Genomic DNA, 14,598 nt, shown 5'->3' with positions numbered 1-14,598 from the left:
TTACAAACAATAGTTTGTTACTTACCTCAGATTGTATGTGCACATCAGATCTTCCCGTGGTTGTATCTCCAACATCAAAAGTGTTCAGCATTTCTGAATAATTTTCATCTTTGATATTCTCACACATTAGATCGTATGTACTGTCAACTGAGTATGAATCTTCACCTAAAGGTGGAAACAAATGCTTCCCTTTAAATTGCATACTACCATGTACGATTGCAACAAATATGCTATGCTGGAGAAATATTGACATAAAGCTACAGGTAGACAGTAATATAGGTAACAAACACAAACGTAGGATGACATCACTAGAAGGAGAGAAGTTAGATGCTGAAGTTTGAAGATAATCTGTCTAGTTCTAATCAAGAATAGACAGCTACAGGTTACATAAGATTCATTTTAATATACTATGGCAATTTCATATCATACAACTGAATCTTGTGCCACATTATGCAGACACAACAAAAGCTTCAGTTATGATATGTGAAAATGTAAGCATGTGCTCGACAGGTCACACATCTGTAGGCATTCAGTTCTTCACAATAAGTTCATAGTCATAATTTCTTATTCATTGCCACAAAATAAATGAGGCTTTGTATTAAGGCAACTTTGCTTTAGTATGTAATCAATATCAGCAGGATTTGTCAGATTACATGCTGCAGTGAATGTTCAGTTTTAGTTAATGTATCACCACACATTGAATTAGAGCCTTTTTCCATTTACTTTTCCATCTTTACCTGCCTCACAGCTTACCTTTTTTAATTTAATCATTCTTTTGGCCTGTCTAAGTGATAATTATATCTCACAACTTAATACAGTTTTACTGTTTTCTTTACATACCCTCCCAATGAGAAAGGTAATGTGCAGTAAAAAAACCACAGGTTGGAAATAATCAGTTGCACTATTATACATGTTTTGTTAACAGCTATGTCCTATACAATATTCAGCACAGAACATTGTGGCTATCCTTCAGTAACTACTGTGCCACAAAGTAGATACCAATGAAAGGTGAGAGAAGCGACATGATGCTACAAGACTGGAATCACAGTAACATAATGAAATATAAAATGGAAGAAAGAATGGAAATCTGGTATCTACCACTGAATCAAACATGACCTTGAGCCATTCTTATGTAGAGAAAATTTTTGTCTCCACTACAAACTATATTCTACTCTCTTTGACACTATGCTGCCATTAAACACAACTTTGCATAGGAAGTCACATGCAAGTTGCTATGAAAGTTACCTGGAATAACAAGCTCAGAAAGCCCTGATATCCCACTTGATGCTCCATCATCTGCATCCAGGTCTTCTTGACTTGTGTCCAAATCTGAAGCACCTTGCTCTGATTCATCATCAAATTCCACAGAATTGTCACCAATGCTTCCTTGTGAAGTAGTATCATCAGCATTATTTGAGCCTTGCCAAAATTTTTGCAGAGGTCCAAGATTTGCCTCCTGTTCAGCACGCAACTTGATAACTGCTTCTTCTGCTTCTTCCAATGAATTAAACAAGTGTATATTACGGCGCAGGTTAGTGATAGTTTCCTTAACCATATGGCTTATCCCGACTGGAAATGGCTGCTCAGTGGTCCACACAGGATGTAAGTATTTAAACCAGTAATAATGCTGAAATCAATGTCAATTGCACATATATGGTAACAGAATAAATGCTTATGTTGCTCTGTACAAAGAGATTTGGAGCTGATACAAATGTGAATTAAATGTTCAGATCATGAAACGAGGATATTTACACTCTGCAATTAACAAAGCTAATTAGAATCTGTACCCATACATGGAGATATTTAAAAGGCACTTTGAAACTGTACAGTAAATGCTGTAGTTACCTGTGACTGATCAATCTAGCAATTTTTTTTGCTTCGTTGTATACTGAAGACTCACAGACACAGGCAGGTTAGTATTTTCAAGTGGATACAATATTCAGGTGGCAGGTTAACAATCTATGCTACAAAAAGGATTTTATGTTGCACTTATCAGTCAAAGCCTATTATAAAGTTCACAGAATTTACGAAACTCAAGCCAGAAGTTTATATTACGTGAATCCAGGCACGAAAAGTTAGAGATTCTGCTGTTAAGATAAGAAAATTTGGTTATGTGAACATATTCCCATTAGTACATCTACAGGTATTAATGCCACTAATCCTAGTTAATCGTAGCTATAGAAGTCTAAGATTATAAAAACCTCCTCCACTTCACCTGGTCCTCCTCCATCCATCATCATGCTCCCTAGATGTCTATCTCATCCCCTTGGATGGCTCCATCCACACCTATGTCCACATCAAACAGACCGACCACCAACAGTACCTGCACTTTGACAGCTGCCTCACAAAGGCCTCTGCGGACAGGCAATACCCCCAGATCTAATACACAAGCAGATCTCCCACGCCATATCCCCACACACACCTGATCCTCACAACCATCTCTAGAACCAATCATAAACAAGCGACCCCCCTTGTCACCAAATATCACCTGGAAATGGAATGACTGAATCACGTCCTCCATCTGGGCTTTGACTATCTATCATCGTGCCCTGAAATGAGGAACATCCTACCCATGATACTTCCACCCCTTCCCAGAGTAGTGATCCGCTGTCCACCCAACCTCCACAACATCCTAGTCATCCCTATCTCAATCCCACCCCCAATGCACTGACACAGGGATCATACCCTTGTGGAAGACCCAGACTCAAGACCTGCCCCATCCAGCCACCCAGCAACTCCTACTCCAGTCCCGTCACAAGCTTATCCTACCACATCAAAGGCCAGGCCACCTATGAAAGCAGCTGTGTTATATACCAGCTCCACCGCAACCACTGTACAGCATTTTACACTAGCTGTCAACATGAATGAATGCCCACCATCAAACTGTTGCCAGAAACAAGATGGACCACCCACTGGCACAACATGCAGCAGAGCACAACAAGCAAGATTTCAATGGCTGCTTCACAATTCATGCCATTTGGGCCCTCCCCACCACCACCACCAGCTTTTCTGAGCTGCGCAGATGGGAGCTATCTATTCTTACCCACACACAAGAGTGAGTGAGTGAGTGAGTGCGCGTGTGTGTGTGTGTGTGTGTGTGTGTGTGTGTGTGTGTGTGTGTGTGTGTGTGTGTGTGTGTGTGTGCGCGCGTGTGTGTAAGGAGTGGAGGGGTGGGGGGAGCAGCACAAGCGCACATTTCTCCTACAGCTTGAGAAAGGAATTTCATTCCAACAGCTAGCAAAGCTCTATACCTTTTGTTTATGTATCTGTTGACGACCCAGTGCTTCTGCCTTTTGGCGAATCATCTCTTTACTCCTAAATAATGTGTTATTCTCAACAATGGTGGTGCTATTGGTCGCAGTGCCACTGAAGCAGAGTTACAAAACATGGTCATCCGAAAGTCAATACAAAAGAAGATGAAGTAAATATTCCCGAATTCAAATAAAGAACAACTGCCAATATGAGCAACTAAGTAGTAGATATCCTCAGTGTAGCAAAGCAGCTTAAAACACTTAAGAACAGCAAGGTTTCCAGTCCAGATTGTATACCAGTTCTGTTCATTTCAGAGTATGCTGACACAAGAGCTCCATACTGTCACATACAGCTGCTGTAACGCAAGACTGTAAAGTTGCACATGTCACACCAATACTCAAGAAAGTAAATTGAAGTAATTCGCTGAATTACAGACACATATCACTAACTTCGACTTGCAGTAGGATTTTGGAACATATGTTGTGCTCGAACATTATGAATCGCCTCAAAGAAAACAATTTATTGACAAATAGCCAACACAGATTGAGAAAATATCATTTTTGTGAAACACAACTAGCTCTTTATTCTCACGAAGTAATGAGTGATATTGACAGGGGCGTCAGAGTTATTCCATATTTTTAGATTTACAGAAGGCTTTTGACATATTTCCTCACAAGCAACATCTAATTAAATTGTGTGCCTATGGAGTATCGTCTCAGTTGTGTGACTGGATTCGTGATTTCCTGTCATAAGGTCACAGTTGATAATAATTGACGGGAAGTCACCAAGTAAAACAGAAGTAATATCTGTCATTCCCCAAGGAATTGTTACCTACATGACTTAAGAGACAATCTGAGCAGCCCTCTTAGATTGTTTGCAGATGATGGTGTCATTTACCATCTTGTTAAGTCATCAGATGATCAAAACGAACTGCAAAACAATTTGGACACGATATCTGTATGATGCAAAATGTGGCAACTGACTCTAAATAATGAAGAATGTGAAGTTATCCACAAGAGCATTAAAAAGAATCTGTTAAATTTAAGTTATACAATAAATAACACAAATCTAAAGGCTATAAACTCAACTAAATGCTTAGGGATTACAATCACGAATAGCTTAAAACTGTAATGATTACATAGATAAAGTTGTGGGGAACGGAAACCAAAGAATCTGTAAGGCAGAAAACTTAGAGAATGTAACAGCTCTACTTAAGAGACTGCTTACACTACACTTATCCATCATCTTTTGGAGTATTGCTGTGTGGTGTGGGACCTGCATCACACAGAATTGACAGAGGACATCAAAAAAGTTCAAAGAAGGGCAGCTAGTTTTGTATCATCATGGAAAAAATTTCCCCACACGCTGCGAGAGTGGAACAGTAGAGAAATAATTTCAAGGTGGTTCAATAAACCCTCTGCCAGGCACTTAACTGTGAACTGCAGAGTAATGATATAGATGTAGACAGATGAACTGTCGATGATGTAGTAATTAGAGATGGAGCATATACTCGAATTATGTAAGGATGGCGAAAGAAATCTGCTGCCTCCTTTTCAAAGCAATCATCTCAGCATTTCCCTGTAGAGTTTTGGGGATCTGAACCATCCTATGCCCATCCTACACCCTACCACCCTTAGGGGTGCGTCACTCTTACAGCGCGGCAAAATCGTCAGATGTAAAAGTAACTTTGGGAGTACCCTGAGGGAGTGTTACAGTGGTGTTACTATTCACTATATTTATGGAAATAATATGTTGGGTAATGCCAGAGGCTCCACAAGGCTGCTTGTGGATGATGCTGTCGTATATAGGAAAGTTGAAATGCCACTGCAGCAAAATGCAGGAAGATTGGCAGAGAACCGATGCTCGGTGCTGGGACTAGCAGTGCACCCTCAAAGTAGATAAGTGTAACATATGTGGAGTCACTGGCAGGAAATCTCATAACTGTTTGACTACACTATTGGTGATAAATTACTGAAAACAGAAACAAATATAAAATATATATGAGTGTGGCTCTGGAGTGACCTGCAGTGGAATATCCAGAGAAAACTATCCATATGAAAAGTAGGTGTCAGGCTGAGTTTCAGTGGAAGATTCCCAAGGAAGTGTAACTCATTTAAGAAATAAGTGGTTTGTGAAACAGTCATACGAATGATGGGTGAGTATTACGAACCAGTCTGGGGTCCTTGAAAGGAAGATTTAATAGAGGAAGGAGGGTGAGGAAGGGGGGGGGGGGGGGAAGGGTGAAGAAAGATTCAAGGAGAGAGGCACTTTTTGTCAAGCGTTCTTTAGTATATGTGTCATCAAAACCGAAATGTTCATCAAACTCTGGAGGCAGATGTTTTAAATAGGGATATTGTAAACCATGGAGAGGATTGCACTTAAAATTCCGTACATTCAAAGAAGAGTCAAGAAAGATTTACGTTTTTCCATAGACACCTTTTGAAATGATCACAACAAGAAAATAATATTAAAAAATTAGAGCTGATACAAAAGTTTACAGAGACTCAGTCTTCATTCACACCATTTGTGAATGGAACAGCAAATTTGGGAAAATATTAATTCCACTTGACTGCTCTTTCAATTTCCTTGCTGTCCTCTGATATATTTACAATGTCACTGGCCAATCTCATAGTTTTTAGCTCTATTCCCTGAACTTTCCAAATTTCTCCTTGGTTTCATTTACCACTTGCTCAATGTACAAACTGAATAATATTGGGGATAGGCTGAAACCCTAACTCACTCCCTTCTCAGCTACTTTTTCCTTTCATGTCCTTCAACTCATACATCAGCAAAATATCTTCTATAGACGCTATGGATAACCATTTGTTATCTGTATTTTATTCCTGCTACCTTCTGAACTTCTAGGGTGCATTCTGGTCCACACTGTTAACATTTCTCCAAGTCTACAAATGCTATAACTGTAGGTATGTCTTTATTCAGTCAATCTTGTAAGAAAATGTGTAGGTCAGTATAGCCTTGCAGGTTCCTAAGTCTACCCAGAACCCAAATTGATTGTTCAAGTCAGCTACTACCAATTTTTCCAATCTTCTGTAAATAATTTGTGTCAGTATTTTGCAACCATGACTTATTAAACTGATAGTTCAGAACTAATCACACTTGGTTGTACTGCCTTCTATGAAATTATTACATTCTTCTTGAATTCTGAGGGTATTTTGTCAGCCTTATGCATCTTGTACACTAGGTGGAATTCTATCATGGCTGGCTCTCCCACGGATCTCAATACTTCTGAAGGAACTTGGGTCCTTCAGTGCTTTGTCAAAATCTTTTCACAGTATGATATCGCCAGTCTCATATTCATCTAGATTCTGCAGCCTCGCATTTATCCTATAACCATTCCTGCTACAACATTGTCCACTTCGTCAATCAATCTCATTTTTTTCTACTGTTTTGGGGGGAAAGGATACACACACACACACACACACACACACACACACACACGTGCCCCTACACAGTGCTGGCTGGACACACAATGCCATGATTGCAGTTCGACAGGTGTACTGGGTGGGGTGGGGATGAATCGAGTGGGGTGGGTAGAGGGAAGGAGAGGCAAGAGGCAAGAGGCAAGAAAAGGTATTTGGGTGGGTAGCCACTGGCTCAGAGGGAGTCAGCTGGCATATAATGAAGGTGATGTGGAGATGTGAATTAGGACAGAGGAAGGGAAAACTGTTCAGTGGCCTGTGTGGGGACAGTAGGTTCATGGAGACCGAGGCCAGGAGGGTTAGGGGAATGAAGAGTGTGTTGAAAGGATAGCTCCAATCTGTGTACTTAGTGAAACAACCATTGAAATCAGCATGTTGTGCCACTACAAACAACACAACCAATGGATCACAGTTTTAACACTCTCCTAGCAACTAATCACTACATTTCATCTCCAGATCCAACAACCCCTCCTCGCACCTCACTCCAATTCAAATTTAATGTAATTCCTTTAACTCCTTATGTGGAGTATAGGGCTGCAACAAAGGATTGCCATCTTGTTCTGTCTTCTATTATTTTCACTTCTTCCCATCCTATTCCTTGCTGTTGACCTGCTTCAACTGATCGTTTGCACGTCATTTTGGGCCTGCCTTGTCTCTGTCACCCCTGCAGGATCCAATAAAGTGCTTCCTTCACAATATGTTCATTTGGTCTCCTAAGTGTATTTCCTAACTATCTCCACTTCCTGCTCCTTATTTGCAGCTCAATTGGCTTCTGGCTGGTTCTTTCCCAGAGTGTTTCCTTGGAGATGACGTTTGGCCACAATATCCCCAGGATGTTCCTCAGGCATCTGTTGTTGAATGCTGCAGCTTATGGATTAGCTGCTTTGTCACTTCCCATGTTTTACATCCATGTAGAAGCACAGATTTTACATTACTTCCAAATATCAGCAGTTTGGTACTCAATGTTATTTCCTTCGATCCCCAGATAAAACAGAGAGTTGTAAAAGCACCTTTCTCTTTGTTGATGCAGCGGTTAATGTCGTCTGATGCACCACCATATTGTGTAATCACACTTCCAAGGTAGCAAAACTTACCCACCCTTTCGATTATCTGGCTCTCAAGCTTAAGATCTGTGGTGGTGTTATCATTTGGCTGCATGTCTTCTGTTTTTTGGGCATTAATTTTCAAACTGACTTCCTTCACCACAGATTTCAGATCTTTCATGTCGTTGAGGCTGTGGAACAGAAGGCAAAGGTCATTTCCAAAATCTAGGTCTTCTAGATGTGTTCCACTCCTCCATTTTATTCCTCTCAATTTATCCATTGCCTGCACCATTACAAGATTCAGTACTATATTAAATAGTATTGGTGAGAGCATGCAGCCTTGCTCAACTTCTGTTTTCACTGCTACTGGATCTGAAAGCAGATCTTGATGTCGAACCTGACAAGTGTAGTTTTCATACGTGCACTTGACAAGAGCAATTATTTTCTTGGGAATTCCAAAAGTTTGCAGTGAGCTCCATATTTTTGTTCTAATTATACTGTCAAAGGCCTTTTCAAAGTCTACAAACAGCATGTAAAGTGGTGACTGGTATTCATATGAATATTCAGCTATTATTGTCAAGGTGTTTATCTGGTGACCTTTCCTGAGTTCTGCTTGTTTTTACGTACGCTTTTATCCTATTTAGGATTATTCACGAGAGGATCTAGCTTGGGATTGACAGCAGAATGATGCCTCTCCAATGATCACAAACCGATAGGTCTCCTTCCGTGGGGCGCTTGATGAGGAAGCCTCTATTCCAATCATTTGGTACTTTTTCATTCATCCATATGGCTGCCAGGAGTGGGTGTAAAACTGTTATAGAGGGATCTATTTTAAGTAACTCTGGGCTCATGTTGTCCAGGACCTGAGCTTTACCAGTTTTTATTTGTTGGACTGCTTTAGCAATTTCTTCTTTGGATGGTGGTTCTAAGTTAACTGACATACCTTGTGGGAGTCCTTCCCCATCCACATTCAGCTGAGTTACACCGTCATCTGCACTTCCACGGTTCACAACGTTCTCAAAATGTTGTTTCCACCTCTGGACTTGGTCTTCTCATTTTGTGATTAGCTTTCCTTGCTTGTTCTTGATTGGCATATCACACCGAAATTTCTTATTTGACAGTTTCCTTGTAATGTTATATAGTGTCTTGTTATCGCGTCTGTTAGCTGCTACCTCTGCTTTAGCTGCAAGATTACTGATGAAGGTTCTCTTATCTTTTCTGAAACTCCTCTTCACCATCCTATTTAATATGCAGAGTTCCTGTTGAATTTCTTCTTTTACTTTCCTTGTCTGTGCACAATTTAGCCAGAGTTTTGCCTTTCTCCTCTGCTGTATTGCATCCCAAGTATGGCCATAGATTCAGTCTTGTATTCCATGGTCCTTCGTTTCAAGAAATTTCTTCAGCAGTCTGTGCATAGGTTGTTTCCACTGCATCCCATTGACCTTCAGTGTCATTCTCTTCGATTGCTCTGCTAAGCACCTCAAAACCATTTCTCAGTTGGGGTAGCAGAGGCTGTTGAACTCTCTGTTCAAAAGAGAATGCACAAATGATGAAAAGCTACGGATAGCAGAGATTCATGCACATGTGAAATGATCTATGTGCAAATCATATATCTGCCACTGTCATACCTTAATAAGAAAATTCGAACCCTATGTAAAATTGCCAAGCCTGTCAAAGGCTTCCATCCAGTCCCTTGTTGACCAGTCTGGTGTGGCAACTGAAGATAGCAAAACCATAGACCAAGTTTTAAATTTTGTGTTCGAGAAATTGTTCATGCAGGAGGATCGTACAACCATCATCATTTGACTACTGGACAGACTCCCATATGGATGACATAGTAATAAACATACCTGGCGTAGAGAAACAACTGAAAGATTTGAAGGAAAATGAGTCAGCAGGCTCAGATAGAATTCCAATTCGATTTTACACCTTCAGTGTTTGCCCCTTACCTAGCATGCATTTATTGCGAACCTCTCACACAGCACAAAGTTTCATATGACTGGAAAAAAGTGCAGCTGACTCCTGTATATAAGAAGGGTAAAAGAACAGACCATTATCCCTAACTTTGATTTTCTGCAGAACCCTAAAGACTGAGAAACTATGTCCATGAATCAGCATGTTTTAGAAATAATCGGTCATGCAAAACTTGGCATGCCCCTTTCTCACATGATACACTCCTGGAAATTGAAATAAGAACACCGTGAATTCATTGTCCCAGAAAGGGGAAACTTTATTGACACATTCCAGGGGTCAGATACATCACATGATCACACTGACAGAACCACAGGCACATAGACACAGGCAACAGAGCATGCACAATGTCGGCACTAGTACAGTGTATATCCACCTTTCGCAGCAATGCAGGCTGCTATTCTCCCATGGAGACGATCGTAGAGATGCTGGATGTAGTCCTGTGGAACGGCTTGCCATGCCATTTCCACCTGGCGCCTCAGTTGGACCAGCGTTCGTGCTGGACGTGCAGACCGCGTGAGACGACGTTTCATCCAGTCCCAAACATGCTCAATGGGGGACAGATCCGGAGATCTTGCTGGCCAGGGTAGTTGACTTACACCTTCTAGAGCACGTTGGGTGGCACGGGATACATGCGGACGTGCATTGTCCTGTTGGAACAGCAAGTTCCCTTGCCGGTATAGGAATGGTAGAACGATGGGTTCGATGACGGTTTGGATGTACCGTGCACTATTCAGTGTCCCCTCGACGATCACCAGTGGTGTACGGCCAGTGTAGGAGATCGCTCCCCACACCATGATGCCGGGTGTTGGCCCTGTGTGCCTCGGTCGTATGCAGTCCTGATTGTGGCGCTCACCTGCACGGCGCCAAACACGCATACGACCATCATTGGCACCAAGGCAGAAGCGACTCTCATCGCTGAAGACGACACGTCTCCATTCGTCCCTCCATTCACGCCTGTCGCGACACCACTGGAGGCGGGCTGCACGATGTTGGGGCGTGAGCGGAAGACGGCCTAACGGTGTGCGGGACCGTAGCCCAGCTTCATGGAGACGGTTGTGAATGGTCCTCGCCGATACCCCAGGAGCAACAGTGTCCCTAATTTGCTGGGAAGTGCCGGTGCGGTCCCCTACGGCACTGCGTAGGATCCTACGGTCTTGGCGTGCATCCGTGCGTCGCTGCGGTCTGGTCCCAGGTCGACGGGCGCGTGCACCTTCCGCCGACCACTGGCGACAACATCGATGTACTGTGGAGACCTCACGCCCCACGTGTTGAGCAATTCGGCGGTACGTCCACCCGGCCTCCCGCATGCCCACTATACGCCCTCGCCCAAAGTCCGTCAACTGCACATACGGTTCACGTCCACGCTGTCGCGGCATGCTACCTGTGTTAAAGACTGCGATGGAGCTCTGTATGCCACGGCAAACTGGCTGACACTGACGGCGGCGGTGCACAAATGCTGCGCAGCTAGCGCCATTCGACGGCCAACACCGCGGTTCCTGGTGTGTCCGCTGTGCCGTGCGTGTGATCATTGCTTGTACAGCCCTCTCGCAGTGTCCGGAGCAAGTATGGTGGGTCTGACACACCGGTGTCAATGTGTTCTTTTCTCCATTTCCAGGAGTGTATTACTGTGAACTATAGATGAAGGGCAATAGGCAGATTCTATATTTCAAGATTTCTGGAAAGTATTTGACACAGTACCCCACTGCAGACCGATAACGCAGGTACAAGTATATGGAACAGGTTCCCAGATATCTGACTGGCCCACAAACTTCTCAAGTTATAGGACCCACTACATTGTCCTTGACAGTGAGTAGTGATCAGAGACAAGGGTATCATCAGGAGTGCCACTGGGAAGTGGGACAGCACCACTGTTGTTCCCCATATACATAAATGATATGGTGAACAGGGTGGGCAGCAATTTGCAGTTGTATGCTGATGATGATGATGATGATGATGCGGTGTGTGGTAAGGCATCTAAGTTGAGTGACTGTAAGAGGGTGCAAGATGACTTACACAAAATTTCTAGCTGGTATGATGAAAGGCGGCCAGCTCTAAATGTAGACTAATGAAAGTTAATGCACATGAATAGAAAGAACAAACCCGTAATATTCGGATACAGCATTAGTGGTGTCCTCCTTTGACACCGTCACTTCCTTCAAATATCTGGGCATAACACTGCAAAACAATATGAAATGGAGAAAGCACATGAGGAAGGCGAATGGTTGACATTGGTTTGTTGGGGGAACTTGAGGAAAGTGTGGTACATCTGTAAAGGCAACCACATATAGAACACAGGTGTGACATTCTTGTGTTTGGAATCCTTAAAGGGAAGACAATGAAGCAATTCAGAGGCAGACAGCTAGATTTTTTACCGGTAGGTTCAAACAACATTTTAGTGTTACAGAGATGTTTCGAGAACTCGAATGGGAATCACTGGAGGGAGGGCGATGTTCTTTCCAAGGAACACTGTTCAGAAAATTTAGAGAACCACATTTGCAGCTTACTGCCTAGCAAATCTACTGCCACCACCATACCTAAACAATTCTACTGCCACCAACAGACATTGTAAGATAAGATATGAGAAATTAGGGCTAAACGTATAGACAGTCATTTTTCCCTTGCTCTATTCAGGAGTGGAACAGGAAAGGAAATGACTAGTGGTGTTGCAAGGTACCCTCGGCAACACACCATACGGTGCCTTGCAGAGTATCTATGCGGATGTGGAACACCTCCAACCAATTGCCCAAAACCTTGCCTCTTACATCAAAGATACTAAAAACTTCCTTCACCTACACACTGTCATCACCACCCCTTTACCTTCTGTATCCTTATTAATCTCTGTTGATGTCATCTCCCTATATACCAACATTCCTCACATCCATGGCCTTACCACAATTGAACACTACCTTGTTCACCATCTTTCACACTTCGAACCCACAACCTCATTCCTCATACACCTTACCAACTATATCATGACATACAACTACTTCTTGTTTATGAAAAGTATATAAACAAATCTGTGGCAAAGCCATGGGCACCCCCATGGCACCCTCCTATGCCGATCTTTTTATGGGCCATCCGGAGGAAATCTTCCTAGCCTCAAAACTCCAAACCCTTTGATGGCTCAGGTTCATTGATGATACCTTCCTGACCTGAACTCAGGACAAAGACAAATTATACTCATTCCTCCACAACCTCAACACCTTCTCTCACATCTGCTTCACCTTGTCCTCTTCAACCCAGTGTTGACCTCCTCTGCTCTGATGGCTCCGGATACACTTTGGTCCACATTAAACCCACTAGCCACCAACAGTACCTGCATTTTGACTCTGTCATACCTTACACACACACACACACACACACACACACACAAATAAAAAAAAATAATAAAATTCCTTGCTCATGGAGGTCTGACAAGGGCTTTCACAGACAGTCAGTAGCCTCCCCCCTGTCCTCTAACCTAGATTTCCCATTCCATATTCTCAGACACCCTCAATTCTGGCACTGCCTTCAAAAATCAGCTAATATTATCCTGGGCTGTAACAACTGAACCATATCCTTTGTTAGGTCTTTCATTATCTATAATTATGCACGGAAATGAGGGAAATCCTACCCAATACCTTTCCAAACCTTCCTAAAGCGGTATTCCATTGCCCACCAAACCCACACAACATCCTCGTCCATTCCTATAGCACTCCCCTTCTAACACCTTGCCACAGGGAATGTATCTCTGTGGAAGACCCACATTTAAGAGCTGCCGAGTCTACCCACCGAGCAGTTCCACCAACAGACCCGTCACAGGACTATCCTTGCTCATCAGAAGCAAGGTCACCTGTGAAAGCACCCATGTCATATACTAACCATGTTGCAATCACTGCACAGTTTCTTATGTCAATATGGCACCAAACCAGCTGTCTAATACAATGAATGTCCACCACCAAACTGTGGCCAAGATAAAGTCGATTGTCCAGTGGTACAACACGCAGCTGAGTACGGCATGCTCTATTTCAAGATTTCAATTGCTGCTTCACAAAACCTGGGCCACCTGAATCCTTTCCTTCCCCACCAGCTTTTCTTGACTACACAGATGGGAGCTATCCTTGCAACACAGCCCTCACTCCCATTACCTTCCTAGCCTCAATCTCAGTTAATCCACAGTTCCAACAGTTTCCCCTTCCACCATTCTATCACCCCCTCCCCCAATTCACATTGCCATGTCACCACCATGCACCCTTTTCCAGTAGATCTGGCAACTGTGCATCACATTCCCAGCCTGTACACCTGCCACCCCCCATCCCACATTCACAGCCAGCAAAGAAGCTGCCTCCCTCCAAGCTGCAAGCTATATTCCTCCAATTCACCTTCCTGCCTCGCCTTTCCTCTACCCACCTCACCCGTCACAATCCTCACCCCACCTACTCCACCTGCTGAACTGCAATCACAGCATTGTGTATCCAGCTGGCACTGTAGGGGCACATGCGTGTGTGTGTGTGTGTGTGTGTGTGTGTGTGTGTGTGTGTGTGTGTGTGTGCGCGCGTGCGCGCTGTGCATGTATTTGTACTCTAGCTTGAGAAAGGATTGATCTTGAGGGCTACTAAGTTTTCTTTATCTTTTGTGTCAGCCTCTTAACAAACACTTCTGATATTCAGTGAGTGATTTCCTTTACTCCTAAAACTATTTACATTTTACCAGAAGTTTTCCACAATATTCATTTTTAAACATCTACATATTCTCTTGTGCCTGCTTCACTTGCTGCATTTTTGTATTAACCCCTTTCGTCAATTAAGTTCAATATTTCCTGTGTTATCCATGGATTTCTACTAGGCTTTGTCTTTTTGCCTATTTGATCCTCTGCTGCCTGAATTATTTCATCTCTCAAAGCTACCCAT

General features: G+C 42.9%; 1 protein-coding gene across 4 annotated transcripts in view; it reads right to left on the bottom strand.

Annotated features, from left to right (window-relative positions):
• LOC126471067 (regulator of nonsense transcripts 2-like) overlaps nt 1-14,598 on the bottom strand; it is a 235,293-nt gene that overhangs the window by 42,448 nt on the left and 178,247 nt on the right. For all 4 annotated transcript variants that reach the window (XM_050099136.1, XM_050099135.1, XM_050099138.1 and 1 more), the window contains 2 exons: nt 1,246-1,627; nt 26-165 (listed from right to left, as the gene is read on the bottom strand). In XM_050099136.1, the coding sequence (XP_049955093.1) occupies nt 26-165; nt 1,246-1,627 (522 nt within the window). The remainder of the gene's footprint in view (nt 1-25; nt 166-1,245; nt 1,628-14,598) is intronic.

Source organism: Schistocerca serialis, chromosome 3, assembly GCF_023864345.2.
Source record: "Schistocerca serialis cubense isolate TAMUIC-IGC-003099 chromosome 3, iqSchSeri2.2, whole genome shotgun sequence".
Taxonomy (NCBI): domain Eukaryota; kingdom Metazoa; phylum Arthropoda; class Insecta; order Orthoptera; family Acrididae; genus Schistocerca; species Schistocerca serialis.
Note: the sequence above shows the minus strand (reverse complement) of the source record. Positions and strands in the feature narration are given on the sequence as shown.